The sequence below is a fragment of the Notolepis coatsorum genome (assembly GCF_963971535.1).
Source record: "Notolepis coatsorum genome assembly, chromosome: 5".
Taxonomy (NCBI): Eukaryota; Metazoa; Chordata; class Actinopteri; order Aulopiformes; family Paralepididae; genus Notolepis; species Notolepis coatsorum.
In genome coordinates, this window is record NC_140169.1 from 194,358,944 (window position 1) to 194,386,420 (window position 27,477).

At 45.8% G+C, this 27,477-nt stretch overlaps 1 protein-coding gene across 1 annotated transcript in view; it reads right to left on the reverse strand.

Moving 5' to 3' along the window:
* The window catches only part of LOC311228501 (E3 SUMO-protein ligase ZBED1-like), a gene marked incomplete at both ends in the record, with an annotated part of 48,521 nt that extends 26,796 nt beyond the window's left edge, over positions 1–21,725 (reverse strand). Inside the window, 4 exons of the mRNA XM_084314405.1 lie at positions 19,237–19,531; positions 19,714–19,900; positions 20,141–20,648; positions 21,227–21,725. Coding sequence (XP_084170531.1) covers positions 19,237–19,531; positions 19,714–19,900; positions 20,141–20,648; positions 21,227–21,725 — 1,489 coding nt within the window. The remainder of the gene's footprint in view (positions 1–19,236; positions 19,532–19,713; positions 19,901–20,140; positions 20,649–21,226) is intronic.
* Positions 21,726–27,477: the final 5,752 nt, after the last annotated feature.

Here is a 27,477-nt window from a genome sequence, read left to right on the forward strand (position 1 = left end):
TATAACAATTTGGAGAGATACCGGTGCTTTTCAGTCCCTCATTCTGGAGGGGGTTTTGCCGTTTTCAGAAAACTCTTCTTTGCATTCCGGTGTCGTTGTTCGGGGCTTGGGAGGTGGATTTGTGGATGCACCTTTGCATGAGGTCACGCTCAATTCTCCCTTAGTATCAGGCAATGTTGTTGTGGGGGTATGTTCTCACATTCCCATTAAGGGGGTGTCCTTCATACTAGGGAATGATTTGGCTGGTGACAAAGTGTTGGCTACTCCGGTTGTAACTCCCATTCCTGTGGTTTCTGAGGTCTCTAATGAGCTGGCACAGAAACATCCAGGAGTGTTTCCTGTGTGTGCTGTGGCACGAGAAATGTCAAAGGACAAAAGTGATGTTGTTGATACTTCGACTTGGGACATTACACTTAGTGACACATTCTTTGTTGAAGTAAAATGTGTACCTGTTGAGAATTTTGGAAAGCACACTGTGGATGTACCTCTGCATAATGATTCTCTTGATTGTGGTTTTGTGTTAGGCCCGGTGGTGAAACCAGAGTTGACATGCGTGCCGGAGAAGCATGTGACAGGAGATGATATGGCAGCGCAGTGTCTCAAGGTCTTCCCAGCCTGTACGGTGGCTGAGGCCACGAACGAATTGGAGGAGGAGTGTGGGAAGGATGCTATGAGAGGTGCTGTTGTTTCATGTGACACCGTTCTAGTTGGGGAGGCTATTAAGCTTGACTTAGGCTGCCAGCCTTCCCACAATAGCTCTATTGTCCCTAATGTTTCACTTGTGGGCAGGGATGGTCCCAGTATGTCAGTTGATGATTCTGACATTGATCCACATGTCCACACTGATTCTCTGCCATGCACTAGGTGTGATGGTCAACCTAGTTACCTGTGTCCTGTGGAGCAGGAGCCGCCTTCGCGACCTGGTCTGTTGAGTGGCAGCCATTTTGATTTTGATCAGGACAAAGTTATTTTGGGTGACGCCATTTTAGATGGTGCTCCAGACGTTATTGTGACTGTCGTACTGCCATGTTCCCGGTACACTGGGGCTGTACCTGAGGCGGTACAGCCTACTCTGGATGTTCACGGTGTGCAGTATCCTGAACTGCCAGTGCCAGGTGGGATGGATATGGGTGGGGTGGTGGTATCAGTGATCTATGGTTTTGTTGTGCTGTGTTCTGTTCTGTTAAGCGCAGTTCTCAGGTTGATTTTGGTTTGCAGTATAAGTTTGACAGATCGGTATCGGTGGTCGTGTTCGACAGGGGCCGACCCGGTTCTTGCCTTGAACCATTTTGATGTTTACGTTGGATCCTCCAGTTTACCCCTTGTTGTGTATACAGACCATAACCCTTTGGTTTTTCTTCGCAGCATGGTGAACTCGAACCATCGTTTGATGCGATGGAGTTTGTTCCGCCAGGCGTATAACTTGGATATTCGCCACATCGTGGGAGGGACAACGTGCTAGCAAACGCCCTCTCACGATCATAGTACCGGTGTTTGTGGTACCCGTTATCGCTGTGGTGGTAGTGGCCCTGACAACTAAGGGGTCACAGTTGGTTTTTGTTTTGTTTATGGGTTGTTGTGTAGTGGTTGCCTCTTGGGCAACCAGTTTGGTGGGGGAGGTGTTATGTACTAGAGGCCTGGTCACTCCTGTGTCACCAGGGCATGCAGGTGAGGGCTGCCAATTAGCCAATTAGTGCTGATTGGTTACCTGCTGGGGAGCTTCAAAGGCAGACCCAGTAACACACATGCACGGTATGTGCCTAGAGAGAGAGCTGTCAGGTTCTTACAGTCCTTGTCCGTTGGGTTACCAGTACATTAGTTTATAGTTATATTAGTAGTTCCTTGGTTTAGTAGCATTTTTGAGTTAGAGCACAGGGTTTTGGTGTTGATTACACATAGGTTGCGTACCCATGAGCCAGGGTCGTAACACCCTCTGCTACACGTTGTCTGGGCAGGATCCCCCTGGGGGCGTCAGGGCGCACTCCACTCGTGGGGTGGCTGCCTCTGCCGCTCTCCTGGGTGCTGCAGCTTCATGGTCCTCCCCGGGCTCCTTTGTAAGGTTTTTCCTCATGGACATGACCGGGGGTTCTGTCTCCCAGGCGGTTCTGGGGTATGTGGCCTTTCCTGCTTCCCGTCCTTTGGTCGGGTAGCAGGAGTGTATGGGTATGGGCCACAGTGTGTTGAGTCACACGTGGTTCCGCCTGTACGGTGTGTTCAAGGGGTTCTAGTTTCCCTCTTGTTCGCATTCAGGTGGAGTTGACTGCGCCCCCCCTTCATTAGGGAGGATGGGGTGACAGGGCTCCCCGCACCCCTTGATGTGGGCTTACGGGTCCTCAGGGGGTACATTTGTCGGGCTTCGCGTCCGCTCTTCCCCATATCTCATAAGGCTCAGAGCGGAACGCGATAGCAAATACGGCATATAACGGTAGGTTATGTAGATAACCTAGTTATATTAGTATTGGCTGAGCGTTCCGCTCTGCGCGGCCCTGAGTTCCCTCTTGAGGAATCTTTTCCTGGTACGGGTTTTTTTGGCGAGGAAGGATGTGTGGTGACCAGAGTCACTGCTATATGGGCGGTGCCACCATGGGGGCGGAGCCCCATACAGGTGTGGTGCATGTATTTTTTGTTCGTGGGAGATACATTAGGTATCATAGGAGATAGTATATCTCATAAGGCTCAGAGCGGAACGCTCAGCCAATACTAATATAACTAGGTTATCTACATAACCTACCGTTAATTCACCCTTTTAAAAACACCTCATACAATATCTTGAGTTTCCTTCGACTGTCATATGGTCATGAATATTTCATGCTGTGTGTAACTGTAGTTTGTAATACAGGTCCAAAATATTGAGAGCATAAAGTAGCAGGGGCTTTCTTATTGCACCTGAAAAAACAAATTTAACTAGACGCTGTTCTGTAAAGTAATTCAGAAATGTATTTGTTGGATATTGTATCTTAGAACAGCTTAAAGAAAAGACATAGGAGATCTTTGGGGCTTGATCTTACTAAACTTCTAAAATACATCTGTATTGAAACTAGAGGTGGGCATAGATACAAAAAAAAATAATCTAGATTAATCTATCTGCAATCCTGGATTTAATCTAGATTAAAATGGCTCAAAAAAAATGTCGAAGGCATTCAAAATATGTGTGTTCTACCCAAATAATGACCAGAAGTAAGTCCTTACTTTTTCTTTCCTCCTTATGTTTCTCAGGCCAGGTGGCCCATTACACCATGAGCCCATCTCCCGTTTCCTAAATGCATTACAGACTGTTTGAAAAAGCTGTTTTGCTATGATAATTGGTAATGAAATATGAAAATAATGTTCAATAAGATGTACTTGTGTTTAATAAGTTGTTTTATTCAGAAGTTAACACAAATAAATAATATTACCAGTACAGTACAGTATCTAGCACACTCTCAGGCACAAAACAGAAAGAAGCATTTCAAACTTGAACTATGTGACATGGCTTGACTCAATCAGTCCAATCTGTATTTCTCCTTCTTCCACCAGTCACGCAGGCAAACCAGCTTGTTTTATGTAGCGGTGTCTACTTATAGTGCCTATAATATTTTTCCCGTTGGGTGCCAGACAGGGCCAAACCCTGCCAATGCAAATCAACTGCTCCAGTGGAGTTGCTCAGTGGCCAATGGTGTCAACTGTGGTTTTACTGGGCAGCTCCCAGGTGTGAATGGAACTGTGTGAATGTGAAGCAGGGCATTCCTGAAAAAGAGCATCTGTGCTCAGTGAACCTACCCTGGGTAAATAAAGGTAAAAAAAAAATGTAAACAAAAAAATCTTTTTTTTTATTTATTTTTTTTTAGATTAACTGCGTCAATTATATTATCGCGCGATACTAGTATTGCGTTAACGCAGCACGTTAACGCCGTTAACGGCCCAGCTCTAATTGAAACACATTGTTTTTACCCTTTTTCTTATCATTTTGTAAACGTGATGTATTGAAACACATTGTTTTTACCCTTTTTCTTATCATTGTGTAAACGTCTATTTTACATGTATTGACCTGTTTCATGATTTGATATGTTTATAATTTATGTGTATCATTGACTCTCAACCATTAAACAAAACATTCAGAATTCAATAGGATTATGTGTTATCATGTTTTTTTACATTTACCATAGTTTCTGCTAAATATCCTGCAAACATGTTTTCATGTGACAATGATATAAATGCATATTGTCTACAGTAGATACAGAAATAAAAATATTTTTGCCTTGCATTGTTTAGAACAATAGTATTTGCAAATGTTATGTCTGATTTACTCTTGTGTAGCACGTTAGAGTTGCAATTCATGCATGAAAGATGCTATACATATACAGTATAGATTTAATTTGACCATGTATTAATTTGAGATCATAGATCCCTTTTTTAGCTAGACCTGGCCCCAAATGACAGCAAAACAATCATATAGAATACACATAATGCATACTGAGACATACAAAAGGCAAAGTGGGCCCTGGGGTTACATTTGAGGTGGAGCAAACTGAATATATATATATATAATATATAGCACATTGAATGGTCTCATTCTTTAAAATGCCCTTAATTTGGAACTTTAAAATCAGATATGCTATTGAGGGCCTGCATATTCAAAGTTATTTTTTTTTTCAAATCCTTTACAAGCCTAGCTAGCAGCGAACATGAAGGCCTTTTCCCCAAACTCTGTGCTATTTTCTGGATACTGTGACATATAAATTGGGTGATGGTGAGGTTTGAACCATGGTAAAAAATGGTAGTTGACCTATAAATGCTTTATAAATACAGGTGTACCATTAACTTTAGCATACTGAGTGTTTTGAAGGGTGAGTGATCTATATCCAAAAATAAGTCTTAATTTATTAATTTAAGACATATGAAATACCCTATTGCAGGGGTCAGCAACCTTTTTGACATGGAGTGCCTGTTTGAAATATAGTTGTAACTAGTGTGCCTCAACAATATTCCATGCATCGTAATTTGTTTCTTCTCATAATCAGGTATTTTTAATGATAATTTTTACATTATTACATCATTATTGTTATTGTTATTATTAACAATATTATTATGATGGTTGTATCAACCCTAAATCTGAGTTGGGGGGGGAATGCAATGCAGACAAACAGCTGCATACAGTGCGACCATTTCACTCACATTTGCCCATTCATTTTTGGACACATCACACACCATCGGTTTGTGTACTGTACGTGTGCTGTCATAGCTCCACCTACAGGCCTAATGGAGAACACCAGGAGAACACCAGGATGTGAATGGAGGGTGAATGTGAGGTATATCGTGTAAATAAGTTTTGATTGATCGCAAGACTACACTGTAAAAAAAATAATAATAATAAGTTACCAGAACTTAAAAATATTGAGTTCAGTTACTGCGCATTAAGGTTTTCAGTTTTCAATCCATAATAAGTTAACAGAAAAATAAGTACACAACCACATTATTTCAACCTAATAAAACTATGTTTATTGTCATTGTTTTAAGAACACAAGTTGACTTGGTAATACTCACATTTTGAGTAAAAAAAATGGCTTTTAACATGTGCAATGTTCAATGAAATAGAAAAATAAATAATACAATTTGTTGATTAATCCCACTGGTCACAATGGTGACCGTAATAATGTTTTTGTTATAAGGCTCTGCAAATGTTACTGAATGATGTAGCAATGTATTTCCATCTAAATTGAAATAATAAACAAATAAAGGATATCAATTAAATATGTGGTAGTAAAAAGAACCTGTGGGAGGATTTCAACAAGATAAATGCGACAACAGTGCAAAATATTTCACTATAATATTTGAAAGCAAAAAAAAAAAAAAAAAAAAAAATGTACTGCTGCCCCCTGTGCCTATGCAAATGCCCCCGCGTGCCTATGCAGGCACGCGTGCCTAGGGTTGCCTACCCCTGCCCTATTGAAACAGTTAAAACAGCTTGGAGAGATACATACATACACACAGACACACACACAGACATTGTTTTGTATCACAAACAGTGCTGTATTTGCAATCTGGTATGTCCTAAATGTATGGATGTAGCAGTACTGTCTATCTGTATGTCATGTATGTCATATGTCCTGATGAATTGAAAATGGGGGACCCTGATGTACAGTAAACAAGACGAAAGTCTTTCTCTGGTCTGCATCAATTGTGTGTATTGAGCTGTACTGTATTGTACCCATTCTGCAATCTGTTAATAAAGTTTTCAATCAATCAATCAAACAACTGCTCGAAGGGATGGATACCTATGTATATAAGAAGACTGTTGTTTATGAGGACAACCAGGGAACCATTGCGATTGCTAGAAACCCTGTGTGTAGGCAGAGATGTAAACATGTCGATATAAAATATCATTTCATTAGATCTGTCATCAGAGAAGAAAGGATGACACTGATGTATTGTCCCACGGACGACATGGTAGCAGACGCAATGACGAAACCTGCCTCCAAATTGAAATTGAGAGATTTGCAGAGGCCATGTTTGGTGTGTAGATATTGACTGCCATGTTCTGTTGATGTTTTTGTGATTATATTATTTCCTTTGTAAAATGTTTTTCCAAGAAGTCAGCCAGTATGCTAATACAAACCTAAGTGGGAGTGTTGAAGTTAGAGATTCTGTGTAGGATTGTTAGTAACTGTCTAACTGCACATATGGCTGTTTACATTAGTAACTGTTTAGTTGCATATATATCTGTTTCCAATAGATGGCGCTCTAGGCGGAGCCACTCAGGTACACCATGTGGTGAGTATAAAAAAAAATGTATCCTCCCATTTCCTTCTCTCCCCCATGTCTCTCAGGAAGAGAAGACCGATAGTGACTGCTGCTTAACATGTGATTAAATAAACCACGCCAGATTGGGCTCAAGATATAAATCATGCCTCTTGACCACATTATTGTCGCCCTATAGCCGAATTCTGTTAACAAGTACCTTCTTGAGATCATGTGTAAAAAAAATCTAAGGAAATGAATAAAGGGAAGATGATTAAACAGAAGGTTCTGTATACAGTACTGAATTCTCCCATCCGGACCAATGCAATTTGAAATATTATAGAATAGGAGGCTTATAAATTACCTTATTATAGCCAATTCGCACATTTATATATATATATTAGGGGTGTAACTGTACACAAAATCCACGGTTCGGTACGTACCTCGGTTTTGAGGTCACGGTTTGGTATTTTTTCGGTACAGTGGGGGGGGGGGGGCGATACCGGTGCATACATTAAAAAAAATTAAATTAAAAAAATGTATATAGATTATAATTTTATTTTTATTTTTTTATACAGCTACTGTTTTATATAAACTGTTTTTTAGTAGTAACTAGAAAGTAGTGGTATTTATTCAACAAAAGGTGTGAGGATTGGCCCATTCCCCGCCACACGCTTCAGGAGCGATTACCAATTTCCATCACGCACCTGTTGTAGTTTGTAATTAGCGCTCCAGAGGCTTCATATACTCAGGCCTTCTATCAATCGTTGTCGGGTTGTTTTGGATACTACTGCTATTTGCCTGTTTCCCCCCGTTGTTGTGCCTCGTCTACTTCTTCTCCAGGACATCTTTGGAAGTCGCCGCTGGTGTATATCTCGATCATCCGTTGGAGCTGTGCCTCGTTGCCCGCTTTACGCGTTTGCGCTTTGGTGAGTTTTTGGAGACAAACCTTTTGGATTATCTGTTTTTTGTGTTAGGATTAACACTGAAGAAGTACCGTTTTTGTTTTGTACTGGACTCAGCTAATTCGTGTGTTAGGATAACACTGAAGAAATACCGTTTTTGTTTTGTACTGGACTCAGCTAATTTGTGTGTTAGGATAACACTGAAGAAGTACCGTTTTTGTTTTGTACTGGACTCAGCTAACTTGTGTGTTGGTACACCGAAGATCAAGTCACTTGTGATTTATACTGGACTCAGCTAAGGAGGACTGAACTGCACTGCCTCTGTGTACAGTTGGATTGATTATTGACCACTCTCTCTCTCTCTCCGTTTCCTCCCCGAGTTGGATCCGGGAGTATCTGCAGAGCCGCAGAGGTAGTGGCGCCTACGCCGATTCCCCACCTCTAGACCGGGAGGATCTGCAGAGCCGCAGACAACTCTGCCGAAAGCATTCTCCTTTTTGTTAATTCTGATTTGTTATTTGGCTCATTTTTGATTCTGTAATAAATACGCCCTAGTGTTTGGCTAACTCTGAACTACCTGTCTGTGCCGTGCTGTTGAGGTCGGTTTCAAACCCTAACATTACGACCCGACCATGACGACCTCAGCCGACACAGACAGAGTCAGGACAGCATTGGCGGTCCAGATCGAATTGACCAACGACCACAGCCTACAGTTAGGTGCGGCTGCGGCTGCTGTACAGGAGCTCCGAGCCCAGGTCCTGCCTATTCAGGAGTCCCTTGGCTCTCTAGCTACCCTGCAGACAGCCCAGGGTAATCAGCAGGCTGATATTCTTCACCAATTACAGACGTTGAGTGAAGCATTTAACGCCCTGCTTGTAACCCCACCTACTTCAGGAGTCTCGGCCAGAGCACCACCCACAGCCGTGGCGGACCCCGCGTCTCCCGACCCCGCACCTCGGGAGCCCCGTCTTTCCGAACCACGGTTGTTCAATGGTAACTTCGAGGATTGTGCCACATTCATCATGCAATGTGAGTTGGTTTTTCTTCATCAACCCAGCCGATTTACTTTAGAGGGAGCCCGAGTGTCTTACATGACTAACCTGCTCTCAGGCCGGGCAGCACAGTGGGTTACTACCTCCTGGTCGATGAGGGCTGATTTTTGTTTTTCCTACCCAGACTTCGTGGCAGAGCTCCGCAGGGTTTTCCACCACCCAGCTCGTGGCCAGGACCCAGGAGCTCGGTTGGGCACCTTCCGGCAGGGCAGTGGCGGGGTCACCGACTACATGCTGGAGTTCAGACTGGCCGCAACGGAGAGCGGTTGGAACGATCAAGCGCTTCGTCTCACCTTCATGAGGGGTCTCAACGACGCTGTAAGGGACCAGCTTGCGACCCGTGAAGAGCCTGATTCCCTCGAGGACCTATTCAGCCTCGCCATTTGCATCGACGGACGCCTCCGGGAGAGAAGGCGTGAGAGAGCCCGACTGGGACCCCCAGACGTCCCCCAGACCCCCCCGCACTCGTGACGGTACTGCGGTCCGTCCTGCTCCCTCCACAACTGGTGGTTCCTTCCCCTCCCGTTCGGTGTCCGAGGAGGAACCCATGCAGCTGGGACGCTCACACCTTAGCCAGGCTGAACGGGAGGCCAGGTTCAGGTCCGGCCTTTGCCTCTACTGCGGCCGGGATGGGCACCGTATCTCCAACTGCCCCACCCGGCCAAAAGACCAGGCTCGCCGGGACCTCCTGGTGAGCCGTTTTTCTCGTTCCCACACCCGTGCACCACCTAGCCGTCTGATGAGCGTCACCCTGGCCTGGGCGGACCAACACTCGGGTGCTGACGAGAGTTTCCTGGATTTCGAGTTTGCTACCCAGGCCAACATTCCACTAGAGGACCTCGTGAGACCCTTGGAGGTGTTCTCGTTGGACCAGCACCGCCTGGCTGACATCACTCAACGCACCTGTCCAATCCTTCTCACCATTGCTGGTAACCACGTTGAGAGACTCCAGTTTTTTATCACCAGATCCCCTCTTGTCCCAGTAGTCCTGGGTCGGCCCTGGCTCGCGCTGCATGAGCCCCACATCGCCTGGTCCTCCGGTACCATCAGGGGGTGGAGCTCCTCCTGTCATGCCCAGTGTCTTCAGGCGGCGTCCTGTCCCTCGCCCCGGAGATCCCTTTGTGAGCCGCCCCCGGACCTCTCGACTATACCCCCCGAATACCACGACCTCGAGGAGGTTTTCAGTAAGTCCCGGGCTCAGGCCCTTCCGCCTCACCGGCCTTACGACTGTGCCATCGACCTCCGCTCTGGGGCTCCCCTTCCCGACAGCCACCTCTACAGTCTGACCGTCCCTGAGAAGGCAGCGATTGAGAAGTACATCTCTGAGTCCTTGGAAGCAGGCCTCATTCGGCCTTCCTCCTCCCCGGTGGCGGCCGGTTTCTTTTTTGTTGGGAAGAAGGATGGAGACCTTCGACCCTGCATTGACTATCGCCAACTCAACGAGATCACCATTAAGAACAAGTATCCTCTTCCTCTCATGAACTCCACCTTCGAGCCTCTCACCCAGGCTACCGTCTTTACCAAGCTGGACCTCCGGAGTGCCTACCATCTGGTCCGTATCCGAGAGGGCGATGAATGGAAGACCGCCTTCAAGACTCCCAGGGGCCACTACGAGTACCTGGTAATGCCGTTCGGCCTCACCAACGCTCCGGCAGTATTCCAGGCGCTCATGAACGACGTCCTCCGTGACATGCTGGAGTTGTTTGTGGTGGTATACCTGGACGACATCCTCATTTTTTCCAAGACCCTCGAGGAACACATCCAGCATGTCCGCCGTGTGCTGGAGCGCCTCCTCCACAATCGGCTCTTCGTCAAGGCAGAGAAGTGCCGATTTCACTCCAACTCCGTCGATTACCTGGGCTTCATCGTGGAGAGCGGCTTGACCCGAGCTGACCCTCGCAAGATCCGGGCCGTGGAGGAGTGGCCGGAACCCACCTCTCGGAAGGAGCTACAGAGCTTCCTCGGGTTCGCAAACTTCTACCGAAGATTCATCCGGAACTACAGCCAGGTGGTGGAACCACTTGCCAGGCTAACCTCTCCCGCCCTGCCGTTCGACTGGTCCCCAGCGGCTTGTGCTGCGTTCCGTTCCCTCAAGAAGAGGTTCACCACCGCCCCGGTCTTGCTCCACCCAGACCCCAAGAGACAGTTCATTGTAGAGGTGGACGCCTCGGATACTGGACTATGGGCTATCTTGTCTCAGCGGTCGGCAACGGACCAGAAGGTACATCCGTGCACCTTCTACTCACGTAGTTTCCTCCCTGCCGAGAGGAACTATGATATCGGCAATCGGGAGCTGCTGGCGGTTGTGGCTGCCTTGGAGGAGTGGCGTCATTGGCTAGAGGGGGCCGAGGAACCATTCACCATTTGGATGGACCACAAGAACCTGACATACATCCGTGCTTCCAAGTGCCTCAACGGCCGGCAGGCAAGATGGGCCAGCTTCCTCAGTCGGTTCGACTTCTCGCTGACCTTTCGCCCTGTTTCCCGCAACACGAAGGCCGACTCCCTGTCCCGGTTACACTCCAAGGGGGCTCCAACCACTGAGGATCTGACTCCCATCCTCCCAGAGGCCAGGGTGGTGGGAGTGGTCACCTTGGGCATTGAGGGGTTGGTAAGGCGTGCCCTACGCTTCCATCCCGCTCCCGGCAATGTACCTGTTCGTCGCCTCTTCGTCCCCGACTCAGTCTGGTCCCGGGTCCTCCAGTGGGGCCATACCAGCCGGTTCGCCATCCACCCGGGCGTTAATCGCACGTTCTCCTTCCTGGCTCGTCGATTCTGGAGGCCCACCATGAGGAACGACGTCAAGGAGTTCGTTCTGGCCTGCGCGGTCTGCGCCCGCAGCAAGGCCTCCCACCAGGCACCCTCCGGGCTATTGCAGCCGCTTCCCATTCCGAGCCGCCCTTGGTCCCATGTGGCGTTGGACTTCGTCACGGGTCTTCCTTCGTCCCAAGGGAACACGTGCCTACTGACCGTGGTGGATCGGTTCAGCAAGGGGGTTCACCTCGTGGCCCTTCCCAAGCTTCCCTCGGCTGCCGAGACAGCGGACCTCCTGACACGCCACGTGTTCCGCCTCCATGGGTTTCCCCAGGACGTCGTCTCGGACCGGGGGCCCCAGTTCACTTCCCAGGTATGGCGGGCTTTTTGCAAGGGATTAGGGGCAACGGTCAGTCTTTCCTCTGGTTATCATCCCCAGACTAACGGACAAACGGAGAGGATGAACCAGAGCGTGGAGTCTGCTCTTTGTTGTGTGGCTGCCGAGAAACCCGCTTCTTGGAGCCGGTTCCTCCCCTGGTCAGTTCCGCCACCGGCTTCTCACCTTTTGAGGTATCCCTGGGCTACCAACCCCCTCTTTTCCCTGCACAGGAGTCGGAGGTGGCAGTTCCCTCCGTACAGGACCATCTCGACTGGTGCCGACGGGTCTGGGAGATCACCAGGACTGCACTGCTCCGGTCATCAGAGCGCGCCAGTCGTGGAGCTGACCGGCGCCGGATCCCTGCGCCGACGTATTAGCGTGGGCAGAGGGTGTGGCTGTCCGCAAAGGACCTTCCGCTTCGATCCTCGGCCAAGAAGCTTAACCCCCGGTTCGTCTGTCCTTTTGAGGTTCTGAAGGTGCTCAGTCCCGCGGCGGTGAGTCTTAAGCTCCCTGTGTCCATGCGCATTCACCCCGTTTTCCATGTGTCCCGGGTTAAGCCTGTCTCTCTCAGTCCCCTGATGCCCCCTGCTCCGGATCCGCCTCCTCCCGAGATGGTGGACGGACACCCCCAGTGGCAGGTCCGTCAGCTGATGGACGTCCGACGGCGGGGTCGGGGGTTCCAGTACCTGATGGACTGGGAGGGATACGGCCCGGAGGAACGGAGCTGGGTCTCCCGCCAGCTCATCATGGACCCCGACCTGATCACCGACTTCCATCGTTCCCATCCGGACAAGCCGGGTTGGGCTGGTCGCCGGGTGGCTCCCGTGGAGGGGGGGGTACTGTGAGGATTGGCCCATTCCCCGCCACACGCTTCTTCAAGGTACTGTGATGATTGGTCCATTCCCCACCACACGCTTCAGGAGCGATTACCAATTTCCATGACGCACCTGTTGTAGTTTGTAATTAGCGCTCCAGAGGCTTCATATAATCAGGCCTTCTATCAATCGTTGTCGGGTCGTTTTGGATACTACTGCTATTTGCCTGTTTCCCCCCGTTGTTGTGCCTCGTCTACTTCTTCTCCAGGACATCTTTGGAAGTCGCCGCTGGTGTATATCTCGATCATCCGTTGGAGCTGTGCCTCGTTGCCCGCTTTACACGTTTGCGCTTTGGTGAGTTTTTGGAGACAAACCTTTTGGATTATCTGTTTTTTGTGTGTTAGGATTAACACTGAAGAAGTACCGTTTTTGTTTTGTACTGGACTCAGCTAATTCGTGTGTTAGGATAACACTGAAGAAATACCGTTTTTGTTTTGTACTGGACTCAGCTAATTTGTGTGTTAGGATAACACTGAAGAAGTACCGTTTTTGTTTTGTACTGGACTCAGCTAACTTGTGTGTTGGTACACCGAAGATCAAGTCACTTGTGATTTATACTGGACTCAGCTAAGGAGGACTGAACTGCACTGCCTCTGTGTACAGTTGGATTGATTATTGACCACTCTCTCTCTCTCTCCGTTTCCTCCACGAGTTGGATCCGGGAGTATCTGCAGAGCCGCAGAGGTAGTGGCGCCTACGCCGATTCCCCACCTCTAGACCGGGAGGATCTGCAGAGCCGCAGACAACTCTGCCGAAAGCATTCTCCTTTTTGTTAATTCTGATTTGTTATTTGGCTCATTTTTGATTCTGTAATAAATACGCCCTAGTGTTTGGCTAACTCTGAACTACCTGTCTGTGCCGTGCTGTTGAGGTCGGTTTCAAACCCTAACAGGTGATTGTATAGATTTGTATTAGTATCATTAATCAATGAGCACTGCAGATATACCCTACTCCAATGATCCACACGGACATTATTCGTTGCTGCACTTGCTTCCAGAAGGCTCCGTTGAAGTGCAGAGGTTGTGATTTTTGCACAATAAATTTCTCTTTTTCTAAATTTCTAAATTTTCTCATTCTCTTTTGAGACTCCGCCTCAGACTCTTATCATTTGGCACTAAAAGCTAAACATTGTCACCGATATGGCTGTCCGCAACATGTCATTAATTGTGTACGCGAGGTGGTTCAGTGACGACGCTAACGTGAGCTAGGTTAGCTAGCATGAGCTACCGGAAGACTAACGTTACTGGTGAAAATGTGATTTACGTTGGAATACTCCTTTGCCAACTTGCTGTACTTTGCTTGCAGGTCTGCAGCCATTATTGCTGGATTATGAATAGCCCCAACTTTAGCCAAGGTAACGTTATGGCTAAACCTTTAACGTTAGTTAACGCTAGCTTTCGGTTAGCTGTTCAATGCTAATAACACCACCAAGCGAACCCATCAGAGCTCCCCGTGAACACCGCTCTGTCGGGATGATGTGGCATTTAAGAAAGTATCTGCTGTTAAAATGACAAACAGCATTGACACTTAAATTCACGGTCGGTTAAACACGCGTTTGTTTTATAATGCTCACAGCAGACCGCAGTGTTGTTGATAAATTACGTGGGGCCGGGGGGATTTAAGTTCCGCAAAAAATGGTTCCATACCGTTGCAATCGCTCGGTGCACAGCGCGTACTGTACCGGAGGACCACATTGAGTCAAATCATACAGTCAACATATTCTTATATAATAGCGCTGCCCGAGGCTGGGCATGATACAGTCAACATATAGCAAGAGAGAGAGCGAGAGAGAGCTCCCGTTCTACAGTCAATATACAGTGTTATCGCTGCACAGACCCGGCAATGCCCCTGACCCTCCACCAGAGCAAGAGAGAGAGAGAGAGAGAGAGAGAGAGAGAGAGAGAGAGAGAGAGAGAGAGAGAGAGAGAGAGAGAGAGAGAGAGAGAGAGAGAGAGAGAGAGAGAGAGAGAGAGAGAGACATTGGAAAGAAACAACCCAAAACCAGAGCAAATTGAAATGCTATTTGGCCCTAAACAGAGAGTACACAGTGGCAGAATACCTGAGCACTGTGACTGACCCAATACTAAGAATATCCTTGACTAGGTACAGACTCAGCGAGCACAGCCTAGCCATCGAGAAAGGCCGCCATAGGCAGACCTGGCTCCCAAGCGAAGACAGACCCACTGCACACAAGATGAGGTGGAAACCGAGCTCCACTTCTTAACAACCTGCCCACTATACCAAGACATATACTTCCCACAAATTGCAAACACCCAAAGAGACTTTGAAAACATGGACAATAACTCAAAACTCCCATACCTACTGGGAGAAATACAAGAATGTGAAATAAAGCCCATTTGAATTGAAGAGAGAGAGATAGATAGAGCATGTCTGTGTGTGTTAGAAAGAGAGAGATAGAGAGAGAGCATGTCTGTTTGTGTGTGTGTGTGTGTTAGAGAGAGAGCATGTATATGTGTGTTAGAAAGAGAGAGAGAGAGAGAGCATGTGTGTTTGTGTTAGAGAGAGAGAGCATGTCTGTGTGTGTGTGTGTTAGAGAGAGAGCATGTATGAGAGAGATAAGCAAGACAGCTAAGATGAGCCCCTAAAGGATATTCAACTTTTAATGGAAGAACAAAACAGAAGGAAAAGATAACTTCACAAAGGCAACATGAATATACATAGATCCAAAAGGACAAAGATCAACACTTAAATCCAAAGAGAAGAGGGTCTATACCAGAGAAAACAAAGTAGCAAGGAGCCAACGGCCGACATCAGCTAAATAGGCTAACTGCAAATAGAGTAGCCAGGTACTGACACCAGGTACACACCGTTAGCTACAACAGCTAGCCGGCCCGTTTGGCTCAATATAACGTTAGCTACGTTAGCTAGCCGGCCCGCTTTGGCTCTATATAACATTAGCTACAACAGCTAGCCGGCCCGTTTGGCTCAATATAACGTTAGCTACGTTAGCTAGCCGGCCGGCTTGGCTCAATATAACATTAGCTACAACAGCTAGCCGGCCCGTTTGGCTCAATATAACGTTAGCTATGTTAGCTAGCCGGCCCGCTTGGCTCAATATAACATTAGCTACGTTAGCTAGCCGGCCTGTTTGGCTCAATATAACATTAGCTACGTTAGCTAGCCGGCCCGTTTGGCTCAATATAACGTTAGCTACGTTAGCTAGCCGGCCCGCTTGGTTCAACATAACATTAGCCAACATAATGTTAGCCTTAGCCACGATAGCTAGCCGGCCCGAGAGAGAGAGAGAGAGAGAGAGAGATATATCCACGGCGGGAATAGAATAGAGTGCATTAAAAACTCACCAAACGTCCAAGAGGATGGAGACAACCGCGTGGAGTTGACGAAGTTCATCTGCCGAACGACCATCTTCTTCATCTTGGCATAACAATGCTGCACGTGCTCTCTCTAGGTTAGCTAACGCTAGTTAGCCTTTAGCTAAGCTAGCTACTAGCCGACATGGCTATCCCAACTGAACCACACGTTAGCACTCGATATTATAACGTAGCTAAAGCTAACTAGCTGTCCCTGCCTTTAGCTAAGCCGACATGGCTAGCCTGACTGAACTGTCTAACATGCAACAACTTTCATCTTCAGTCCATCTGCCGAACGACTGTCCTCTTCGTCTTGGCTGGCATAAGCATAACCTCCAATGCTGCACGCGCGAAATAGTCAAACGCAGCTGACGCACGCCGGCCGACAGTACACATGTAACCCCTCCCTTCGTTGAAACCAATAGTATGTCTGCTGCAGAGCCCCAGCGCTCCAATAGTGAGTATGTCTGCTGCAGAGCCGCAGAGCCAGGAACAAGTCAGACACATTCTACAAACGTGTCTAATGTGAAATATATAAGCATATAAGCTAAACTAGATTTTTAGGTCTGTGATGAAAAAGGGCCTCGTGGGAAGGGGGGCCTCGCAAAAAAAAATAAAAAAAATAATAATAATAATAATAAATACAAAATATATTTATTTAATTTCTTTTTATTATTTTTTTTGCGATGCCCCCCTTCCCGCGAGGCCCTTTTTCATCACAGACCGCACTGCTGGCACACCCCCTGAGGCGGCCCTGACAGTACGTATCCGCGTACCGTTACACCCCTAATATATATACTAGAGCTGGGCATAGATTAATTTTTTTAATCTAGATTAATCTATATGCAATCCTGGAATTAATCTAGATTAATCTAGATTAAAATGGCTCAAAAAAAAAAAAGGTCTGCCTAAGGCATTCAAAATATGTGTGTTCTACCCAAATAATGACCAGAAGTAAGTCCTTACTTTTACTTTCCTCCTTACGTTTCTCAGGCCAGGTGGCCCATTACACCATGAGCCCATCTCCCGTTTCCAAAATGCATTACAGACTGTTTGAAAAAGCTGTTTTGCTATGATAATTGGTAATGAAATATCAAAATAATGTTCAATAAGATGTACTTGTGTTTAATAAATCGTTTTATTCACACAAATAAATAATATCAGTACCGCATTTCAAACTTTCAAAGAGAGAGAGAGAGAGAGAGGAGAGAGAGAGAGGGAGAGGGAGCCTCTGAGTTTCTGCAGTTCTCCCATCTCTCAGACAGCAGCAACAGAGACACCAAGTGGTGACAGAAGGGAACAGCAGCAGACTGAACGGTTCAACTTGAGGTTAACTGAATGAAAAAAAAAATGCCGCTGAAGTGCTCTTGAGCAAGGCACTTAACCCCCAACTGCTCCAGTGGAGTTACTCAGTGTTGTTTTATTCACACAAATAAATAATATTATCAGTACAGAACAGTACCGCATTTCAAACTTTCAAAGAGAGAGAGTTTCAGCACTCTTTGATGAACATTGTTACTCAGTTGTGACTACAGTGGAGTAGAGAGCACATTATAGACAGGTCTGCAGGCTAAATCAGTCTGTAGACTACAGTGGAGTAGAGAGCACATATCAGTCTGTAGACTACAGTGGAGTAGAGCATGTAGGGGCCTATACAGACAGGTCCAGTGATGTGACAAACTACCAAACTGGAAATCAGTTAATATAATCTGACAGAATGTGTGTTAAAGGAACATGCCAATCAGGGGTGGCCTTAAGCATCTGGAGGCCCGTTTCAAGAGCTAACTGAATAGCACTGTGTTGTTTATCAACTAATAGTCTGCATTGAATAGCAGTGTGTTGTTTATCAACTAATAGTCTGCATTGAATAGCAGTGTGTTGTTTATAAACTACTAGTCAGCACTGAAGAGCACTTTGTTATGCATCAGCGGACATAAAGACAGCTTAAACAAATCCCTCAATTAAATTAACAACAAAAGCAATGCCATATATTTATCTTGGGAATTAAAAGTGCATGAAAGTACTGCTGCTGGTCCTTCCTGCTGACCTGTCGTACAGAACTTGTAAGTCGCTTTGGACAAAAGCGTCAGCTAAATGACAAAATGTTGAGCAAGGCACTTAACCCCCAACTGCTCCAGTGGAGTTACTCAGTGTTGTTTTATTCACACAAATAAATAATATTATCAGTACAGAACAGTACCGCATTTCAAACTTTCAAAGAGAGAGAGAGTTTCAGCACTCTTTGATGAACATTGTTACTCAGTTGTGACTACAGTGGAGTAGAGAGCACATTATAGACAGGTCTGCAGGCTAAATCAGTCTGTAGACTACAGTGGAGTAGAGAGCACATATCAGTCTGTAGACTACAGTGGAGTAGAGCATGTAGGGGCCTATACAGACAGGTCCAGTGATGTGACAAACTACCAAACTGGAAATCAGTTAATATAATCTGACAGAATGTGTGTTAAAGGAACATGCCAACCAGGGGTGGCCTTAAGCATCTGGAGGCCCGTTTCAAGAGCTAACTGAATAGCACTGTGTTGTTTATCAACTAATAGTCTGCATTGAATAGCAGTGTGTTGTTTATCAACTAATAGTCTGCATTGAATAGCAGTGTGTTGTTTATCAACTAATAGTCAGCACTGAAGAGCACTTTGTTATGCATCAGCGGACATAAAGACAGCTTAAACAAATCCCTCAATTAAATGAACAACAAAAGCAATGCCATATATTTATCTTGGGAATTAAAAGTGCATGAAAGTACTGCTGCTGGTCCTTCCTGCTGACCTGTCGTACAGAACTTGTAAGTCTCTTTGGACAAAAGCGTCAGCTAAATGACAAAATGTTGAGCAAGGCACTTAACCCCCAACTGCACCAGTGGAGTTACTCAGTGTCAGACTGTGGTTGTACTGGGCAGCTCCCAGGTGTGATTGGAACTGTGTGACTGAAGCAGGGCGTAGCTGAAAAAGAGCATCTGTGCTCAGCGAACCTACCCTGGGTAAATAAAGGTTAAACAAAAACAAAACAAATGGCTTGACTCAATCAGTCTCTATTTCTCCTTCTTCCACCAGTCACTAAGGCAGACCAGCTTGTTGACATTGTCTGGTGACAAACTAGCTCTCCTCTTCTGCACAATATGGCCCGATAAAGAGAACAGTCTCTCGCATGGGACAGTTGAGGCAGGGCTCCCCAAGTACTTCAGGGCAATGTGGGCCAGCTTACCGTAGGCGGCAGTGTGGTCTGACCACCACTTCAGTGGACACTGATCCAAGCTGGCACTTGGCTCTACCTTGTACCTCTCCACAAGATTGGGCACTGGTGAGTCGTCATCAGACTCCGAGTCTGATCCCATCACTAGTGTTTTCTTTTTAGGTGGCTCAGGGTTCTCCTCCCTCGGGGGCTGCAGAGCAGGTTCTTCTGCCTTCACCAACTCACTCAGTGTTGCCCACACTGGCCCCCTCTCTGCTTTGGGCAGGCATTTGAGGTCCTTAAAGCGTGGATCCACAGCAGTAGCTACCTTTGATGAACAAAAATAAATAATAATTAATTGATGATGAAAAAAATAAAAATTAAAGTAACTTTGCAAATCCAACCACCATATTTCTTCATGACTCATTCATCTATCCATTGATCAATCTACTGGCTTAACAGTCTATAATGGTCAGACAATACAGTTATTTTCTAGTCAGTCTCACATACCTTCAGCCATTCCAGGTTACTTTTCTCCCTCCGCTGGTTGAGGTCCTGGGTGAAGGCATTCTTGAATCGCACAATGTAGGCAGGATCCTCATCCGAGATCTTCATTGCGTGCTCAAGGTGGCGCAGGGCAGGTAGAACCACAGAGCAGGATACATACTTGTCCCCACCAAGGAGCTCAGTGATGTACCTACACACACAAAATATGGCCAATTAATTTAACTCAGATTACACTCTTTTTTTAAAGTTCTGAAACACACACACACACACACACACACACACTTTAACTAAGATTACACTTTTATAAGTTCTGATTCTGAATCATTTATAGTATTTAAGGGCATGCATTTCTTAATTAAATACAAAGTGACTTTTAAAAGAAGTTGTATGCCAATTTAAGAACACGCTATCTTTGTAGACCATACAGTACCTGCATGGCTCCAGCAGTTTCTCCAGCTTTGCCAGCTTCTCGTATTCAGCATCTGTTGGGAGGACCAGCTTGTGCTTATGCTGGGCCAGCGTTGCGTGCACTGGGACTCTGTTGCGCCTCAAACGATTGATCATTGCAAGGGTGGAATTCCAACGTGTTGGAACATCTTGCACGAGTGACTCTGGCTCTTGTTCACAGGATGCTTGCTGGACATTCAGCTCATCTGTGTTGGCCGGACTGTGTTTGAAATGTCCGACCACTTTTCGACACTTGGCCAGGACACCATCAAAACCACTATCCCGAAGGGACATTACAATGGCCCTCTGTATGAGGTGCGCAATGCAGGGCATGTGCTCGAATGGCAGTATCCTCCCTGCTGCTATCATGTTGGGAGCGCTGTCTGTCCCAATGGTGGTGATTTTGTCGGCTATCTCCCACTGATTAGCGACGTCCAGAAACTGCCTGGCACACGCCTCTGCAAAGTGGCGCTCCTCTGTTTTAATCACACCTAGTACAGACAAAGTAGATCAGAATAAGTTTGCTAGTAAAAAATGTATACCATATACAAGAAAAACAATCCACAGTTTAAACAAGAACTAATTAAATGATAATAATAATAAAGAATAAAAATAAAATAAAATATCTCACTATTCAGATCACATTTGACTTTCATACTGACAATTTTTAAAATGTATATTACATCCCTTAAGCTCGCTATGGAGATAATTCCAAACCTTTACACCAATAACTGAAGGACACATCTGTTTAAGTTTATAAATTTTATTTAATACTACATGCCACGGTGGGTTGGTTTCAGGTTGGAATGAATATTCAGCCAGTTGGATGGTTATATGGTTGGATGGCTGGGTATCCAGCCTGAATGAATGAATGAATGAATGAATGAATGAATGAATTAATGAAAATGTTATTAACAGATTGCAGAATGGGTACAATACAGTACAGCTCAATACACACAATTGTTAAGGGGATGCAGACCAGAGAAAGACGTTTGTCTTGTTTACATCAGGGTCCCCCCTGAAACCAACTTAACCGTGGTCAATTAAATAAATTAAATAACAAACGTACCCAAGGCGAACGAGTGAAGTTCCCAGCTGGCATCGATGAAGTGTGCAGTAACGCCTAGGTAATTATCGTTGCTGACCGATGTCCAATGGTCCCCAGTCAGTGCTACACACGACGCCGCGGCCAACTTCTTTTCCTTCACAACTTTCTCTGTGGCGTGTTGGTCATGAATTCTCCTCATGATAGTTCGCCTCGCAGGTAGCTTGTAACACGGGTCGCCTGTCGCCGCCCGGAGAAGAAGCTCGAGTCCATCATCTTCAACCACGCTGATAGGCCGGCAATTGATGGCAATCCACTGGGCTAGGAGGTTAGTCAGCTTGGCTGATAAAGCTGTGCTGACGGGCTTGCCTTGGTTGCACTCAAACAGTGTAGTTTGACGAGCACTTTTCCCCGGTGCAGCTGTGCTTGGTCCGGCCGCGGCGGCACCTTCCTTCATAACATCAATTTGATGCTTCTTGCTCAGGTGGTATTTAAGACTCGAGGAACTCCTACAGTAGGTCATTTGCGCTTTGCACAAAGTGCAAATCACCTTCGTCTTGTCGAGGTTTCCATCTGGAAGCTTTTTGAAAATAAAATACCCCTGAAGCAAACTGTGCTTAATGTTACCATAGATATCTCTTCTGCTCACAGCGTCCGCCATTGTCATGCAGCTCAGCTGATGGTAATGAGCTTCACGCATGCCCCGCTCACGTGTTCACGAACTTCACGCCCCTCCCCCTCCCCCCACACACACACACACACACACACAGAGTAGTTCGACCAGGTTGGTATGTTATACATCCGCGAATGTCCCAGACGAGACCCAACGCTGAAAAAAATGTTAACGGCGTTAATTATATTATCGCGCGACACTAGTCTCGCGATAACGCAGCACGTTAACGCCGTTAACGGCCCAGCTCTAATATATACATATATTATCTTTCAAATGCACGATGGATTTAGTATCACCAGGCGTGCATGCAGGGCCGCCGCTAGGGGTGTGCGAGCAGTGCGGTCGCATAGGGCCTCGTGCGAAGGGGGGCCTCGCGAGAAGAGAGAATGTTTTTTTTTTTTTTTTTTATAAAAATATAAATAAATAGAATGTCAACAATCACTTTCCATCACAGACCTAAAATCTAGTTTTGCTTACATGCTTATATATTTCACATTAGACACGTTTGTAGAATAGTATTCCGGGCTCTGCGGCTCTGCAGACATACTATTGCTTTCATTCAATGACCCGTTTACTTTTTTCAAAGCATCGTGGGAGGACTAACACTAGGGGGAGCTGGTTGGCATCGGTCTTGTAGTCGGTAGAGAGATGTGAAGAAGACCGGTATTATCCACGAGGGGAGGGGGTACAGGTACGGGGTCTATTCGGCGCTATCCACGGGAGCGAGTGGATGTCTTGGCCAAGAGCATCCTACTTTTGAAAACCAAATGTGCAGCATCGGAGCAGAAGAAATAACGCTGCGTGCCGTAAGCTTATCAATACCAAGTATAGTGATTAGGTTATGCCAAGACGAAGAGGACGTTCGGCAGATGGACTGAAGATGAAAGTTGTTGCATGTTAGAACGTTCAGTCAGGCTAGCCATGTCGGCTAGTAACTTAGCTAAACGCAGGGACAGCTAACTAGTGTTAGCTAACCTAGCTAGCTAGTTAGCTTTAGCTACGTAACGTTATCGAGTGCTAACGTGTGGTTCAGTCGGGCTAGCCATGTCGGCTAGTAGCTTAGCTAAAGGCAGGGACAGCTAACTAGCGTTATCGAGTGCTAACGTGTGGCAGATAAACTAGGAACAGACTCCCAAGTTCATCCCAACGGGGGGGAAAATATCATGGGACTGGTGAACTTTGTCATCTCCACGGTCGTCTCCTTCCTCTTGGACCTGATTCTGCGTTAGGGTGAGTTTTTAATGCAATCTATTCTGTTCCCGCCGTGGATCTCTCTCTCTCTCTCTCTCTCTCTCTCTCTCTCTCTCTCTCTCTCTCTCTCTCTCTCTCTCTCTCTCTCTCTCTCTCTCTCTCTCGCTCTCTCTCTTGCTCTCTCTCGCGCTCTCTCTCTCTCTCGCGCTCTCTCTCTCGCTCTCTCTCTTGCTCTCTCTCTCGCGAGCGCTCTCTCTCTCTCGCGCTCTCTCGCTCTCTCTCTGTCTCTCTCTCTCTCACTCGGTGTGTTGCATCATGCAAGGGTCTGCTCACACTGTGCTCGTGCAGTTTGTGACGTGTGTACTAAGCTTATAGAGTTCGATTCAAATAAGGCAAAACTGCAAATCTGCATGTCGTGCTTGAAAAATTAACCTGGCTTTAAGCTTGTTTATCAGGTTCCAGGGGTGTTTTATGCATTTTCCCTGTTACTGCCAGGTGTACGATTGTACAGGTGCATTGCCACTAAGCCTCGGGCAGCGCTATTATTTAAGAATACGTTGACTGTATCATATGCCCAGCCTCGGGCAGCGCTATTATTTAAGAATATGTTGACTGTATGCCCAGCCTCGGGCAGTGCTATTATTTAATAATACGTTGACTGTATGCAAAAAAAATATTAAATAAAATTATTAATAAAAAATAAAAAGTAGGCTACTATATAAATTTTTTTTAATATATTTTTTTTACCTCGCGTTTAAATCTCGCACAGGGCCTCGCATTTCTCCCAGACGGCACTGCGTGCATGAGAACAGATAATGAAATCTACTGTAATCTACTGTACTTTTTTATTTTCCCCACAGTGCAACCGTTTGGAAACTAATTTCAGATCTAATTGTTCCTACATGTTAACAATAGGGAAGAGAAACTTGAAAGCCTTTCAATATTTGTCAAAAATTTTACCTTTTGTGGCTTATTATCCCGAATATTAACAGTTATTGAAATAATTCATCCAGAACTCTGAACCCAACCAACCCCCTCCCACCCCACCTACCAACCTCCTACCTTTACTTTACCAACCTCCTCCAATGTACAGTTTCTTTGTCAAATGTATATACTCTCTTTTTTAGACTCTTCTTGTATCACAAACAGTACTGTATTTGTAAATCTGGCACGTCATAAATGTATAGATGTAGCAGTACTGTATCTGTATGTCATGTATGTCATATATTATGATGAATTGAGAATGGGGGACCCTGATGTAAACAAGACGAAAGTCTTTCTCTGGTCTGCATCCCCTTAACAATTGTGTGTATTGAGCTGTATTGTATTGTACGCATTCTGCAATCTGTTAATACAATCTTCAATCAATCAATCAAACCTGAACCCCATAGATTCTTCCAGGAAGTGTAGTTTTAAAAACGTTCAACGCAGAACCATATCTGTGGAACTCTGCTACAAAATGGCAGCAAAAAGACTACAATTCCCATGGTTCAAAATATCCCAAATGGTCACTCTCGCGGATAGAATTGACCAAATCGAAAAGTTAAATCTATCTAATGACACTTTTAACCTATTGCTAGACTAACGTATTGATGATAATATACATTCTACATGCTGTTGTGACATGTTCATGATGTTAATACTTGAATATGTTTGAAATAAAAATCGCTACTTTTATACAACACTCTGAAAAATATTGATTTATGACCAGATGTCATTTGCGGTCCGCCGATGGACCGCACGGGGGGAACAGGTTAAGAGGTTAAAGGCTTCATTTGGGAGAAGTCCTTGGGGATTGTGGTCACTTCGATTCTACAGACACCCACAGAATTAAATAATTATAATAAAGATAAATACGAGATTATTTGTATCATTAACAATTACATTTTACATTTATAGTCATGACTCAATGAGCCATTGTGAGCATTACACACAAATTACTAAATAAATAAGAACTAAACCCAATCGCGCGGATCTAGTGGAATAGACTAACCCAGGGGTCGGCAACCTGCGGCTCCGAGGCCGCATGCGGCTCTTTAGCCAATCAGCTGCGGCTCCCTGGCCAAAAATTCAAAAAAAAAAAAATATTACATTTTTTTTTCTTATTTTGGAGATCGATGTCATACTGTGACACTGAAATGAAAAAATATTTCATCAACTAAGATATTTAGTCAACAAAAGGCTTACCTGTATGGCTGATATGTGGTGCGAAATTAGCGAACAACGAAACATTTTCTTTTTCTTTTTATAGATTTTCCACAAATAAGGAAAGGACTCTAATAGAGCTGCATAGTTCAGGGTTTTATTTCAAAGTAGGTCTACAGATGCCAGTGTTTTTTCTCCTTTTCTGTTGACACGTGCGTGGGTTGTTCATTATCATTATTGCCATATTTTTAACACCATGTAAACATCAAGTTAGTATTATGTAATATGTGTTATTTTGTTTGTATGTGATGTGTGTCATCTTCTAAACCCTTTTTTCTTTATCCCCTTCCCAGATGCCACTCGTCTCACTGATTGGGCTGATTGCACCTGCTGATTGCACCTGTGGGCAGTTAGTCTGAGACGAGTGGTTATTAACCTGGAAGATGACACACATCGGGGCTTCTCATTTGAATCACTGCCACGTTCCAGAGTGGAGTGGGGAGGTTGCCCTTCTTACCTAGCTGTATCTGTGGAGCGATATTGTGTGGCCTTGTGCCATTTACCACTTGGTGTGGATTAATCCTTTGATCAAGTTTCAAGTTTCTTTAATAGTTGTCATACAGAAGTACAGAATACTTTTGTACAAAATGCTTCTTACTGTTGCGCTCCAGAGACTGTGCAAGACAAGATAAGTATGAAATAAAAACATAGTAAAATTAGAAGTAAAAAAAAGAGGTCACAGTGTTCAGTTTAGACATATGTACAATGGTCGATGCAGAATAGACGTAGTTACCATACAATATACAATACTGTGCAGTGTACTAATATACAATACTATATAGTGCAAGGCAGAAATGGAGAAATGGGACAAGGTGCAATTTAGGTACAATTCACAGTAGGTGTACGAGTTGTAGTGCAAATCCTTTATCAATAAATATAAAGTGTAAGTGTGTTTGTGTGATCTAAAGTGTGGAGAGTGGGTGCTGCAGTGTGTTGTTTGTTTGAGTGAGTGTGTGCGTGTGGGTGTGTGTGCTGTGTGCATTTGATGGTTGTTGCATAGTGATTATTGTTCGTTTAGCGATTATTGTTCGTTTAGCAGCCTGATGGCCTGGGGGTAGAAGCTTCTTCTGAGTCTTTCTGTGCTCGCCTTAAGACTCCGGTATCGCTTGCCTGACCGCAGCAGTTCAAAGAGGCAGTTGTTCGGGTGGCTCGAGTCCTTAATAATTCTCTTAGCCTTCCCCTTGCACCGCTTGATGTAAATGTTCTGGAGGGTGGGAAGCCCCCCTCCAATTGTGCGTTCGGCTGAACGTGTCACTCTTTGTAGTCTGCTACGGTCTTGTGCAGTGCTATTCCCAAACCAGGAGGTGATGTTGCCGGTCAGGATGCTCTCTATTGTACATGAGTAGAAGTTCCTAAGGATCTTCTGACTGACTTGGAACTTCCTTAGGCGCCTGAGGAAGTAGAGGCGTTGTCGTGCCTTCTTCACAACACTGTCAATGTGTGTGGTCCATGTCAAGTCCTCGGATATGTGGGCTCCGAGGTACTTGAAACTGTTCACTCTCTCAACCGGTGCCCCGTCGATGCTGAGGGGGCTGTAGTCCTTGACCCCCGACCTCCTGAAGTCCACAATCATCTCTTTTGTTTTGCTGACGTTCAGGGAGAGGCAGTTCTCCTGACACCACTGTGAGAGGTTCTCTACCTCTTCCAGGTAGGCCCTTTCGTCGTTGGCAGAGATCAGGCCCACCACTACTGTGTCATCAGCAAATTTGATGATGGTGTTGTTGTTCCGCTGTGCTACGCAGTCATGTGTGTACAGGGAGTAGAGGAGGGGGCTCAGAACACAGCCCTGGGGGGCCCCTATGTTGAGCGTGATGGATGAGGAGGTGCAGTTGCCGGCTCTTACCACCTGGGGTCTGCCCGTCAGGAAGTCCAAGACCCACTGGCACAGGTCATAGTTCAAGCCCAGGTCCCTGAGCTTGGCTATGAGTTTGGAGGGGACTATGGTATTGAATGCTGAGCTGTAGTCGATGAACAGCATTCTCACATAGTTCCCCTGCCTCTTGTCCAGATGTGATGCTGCTGTGTGCAGCACATGGGCTATGGCGTCCTCCGTGGACCTGTTGGGGCGATATGCAAATTGCAGAGGGTCCAGGTTGATGGGGAGGGAGGAACAGATGTAGCCCTTCACTAGCTTCTCAAAGCACTTCATGGCTATGGAGGTGAGGGCTACAGGGCGGTAGTCGTTGAGGCAAGCGGGCGTAGATTT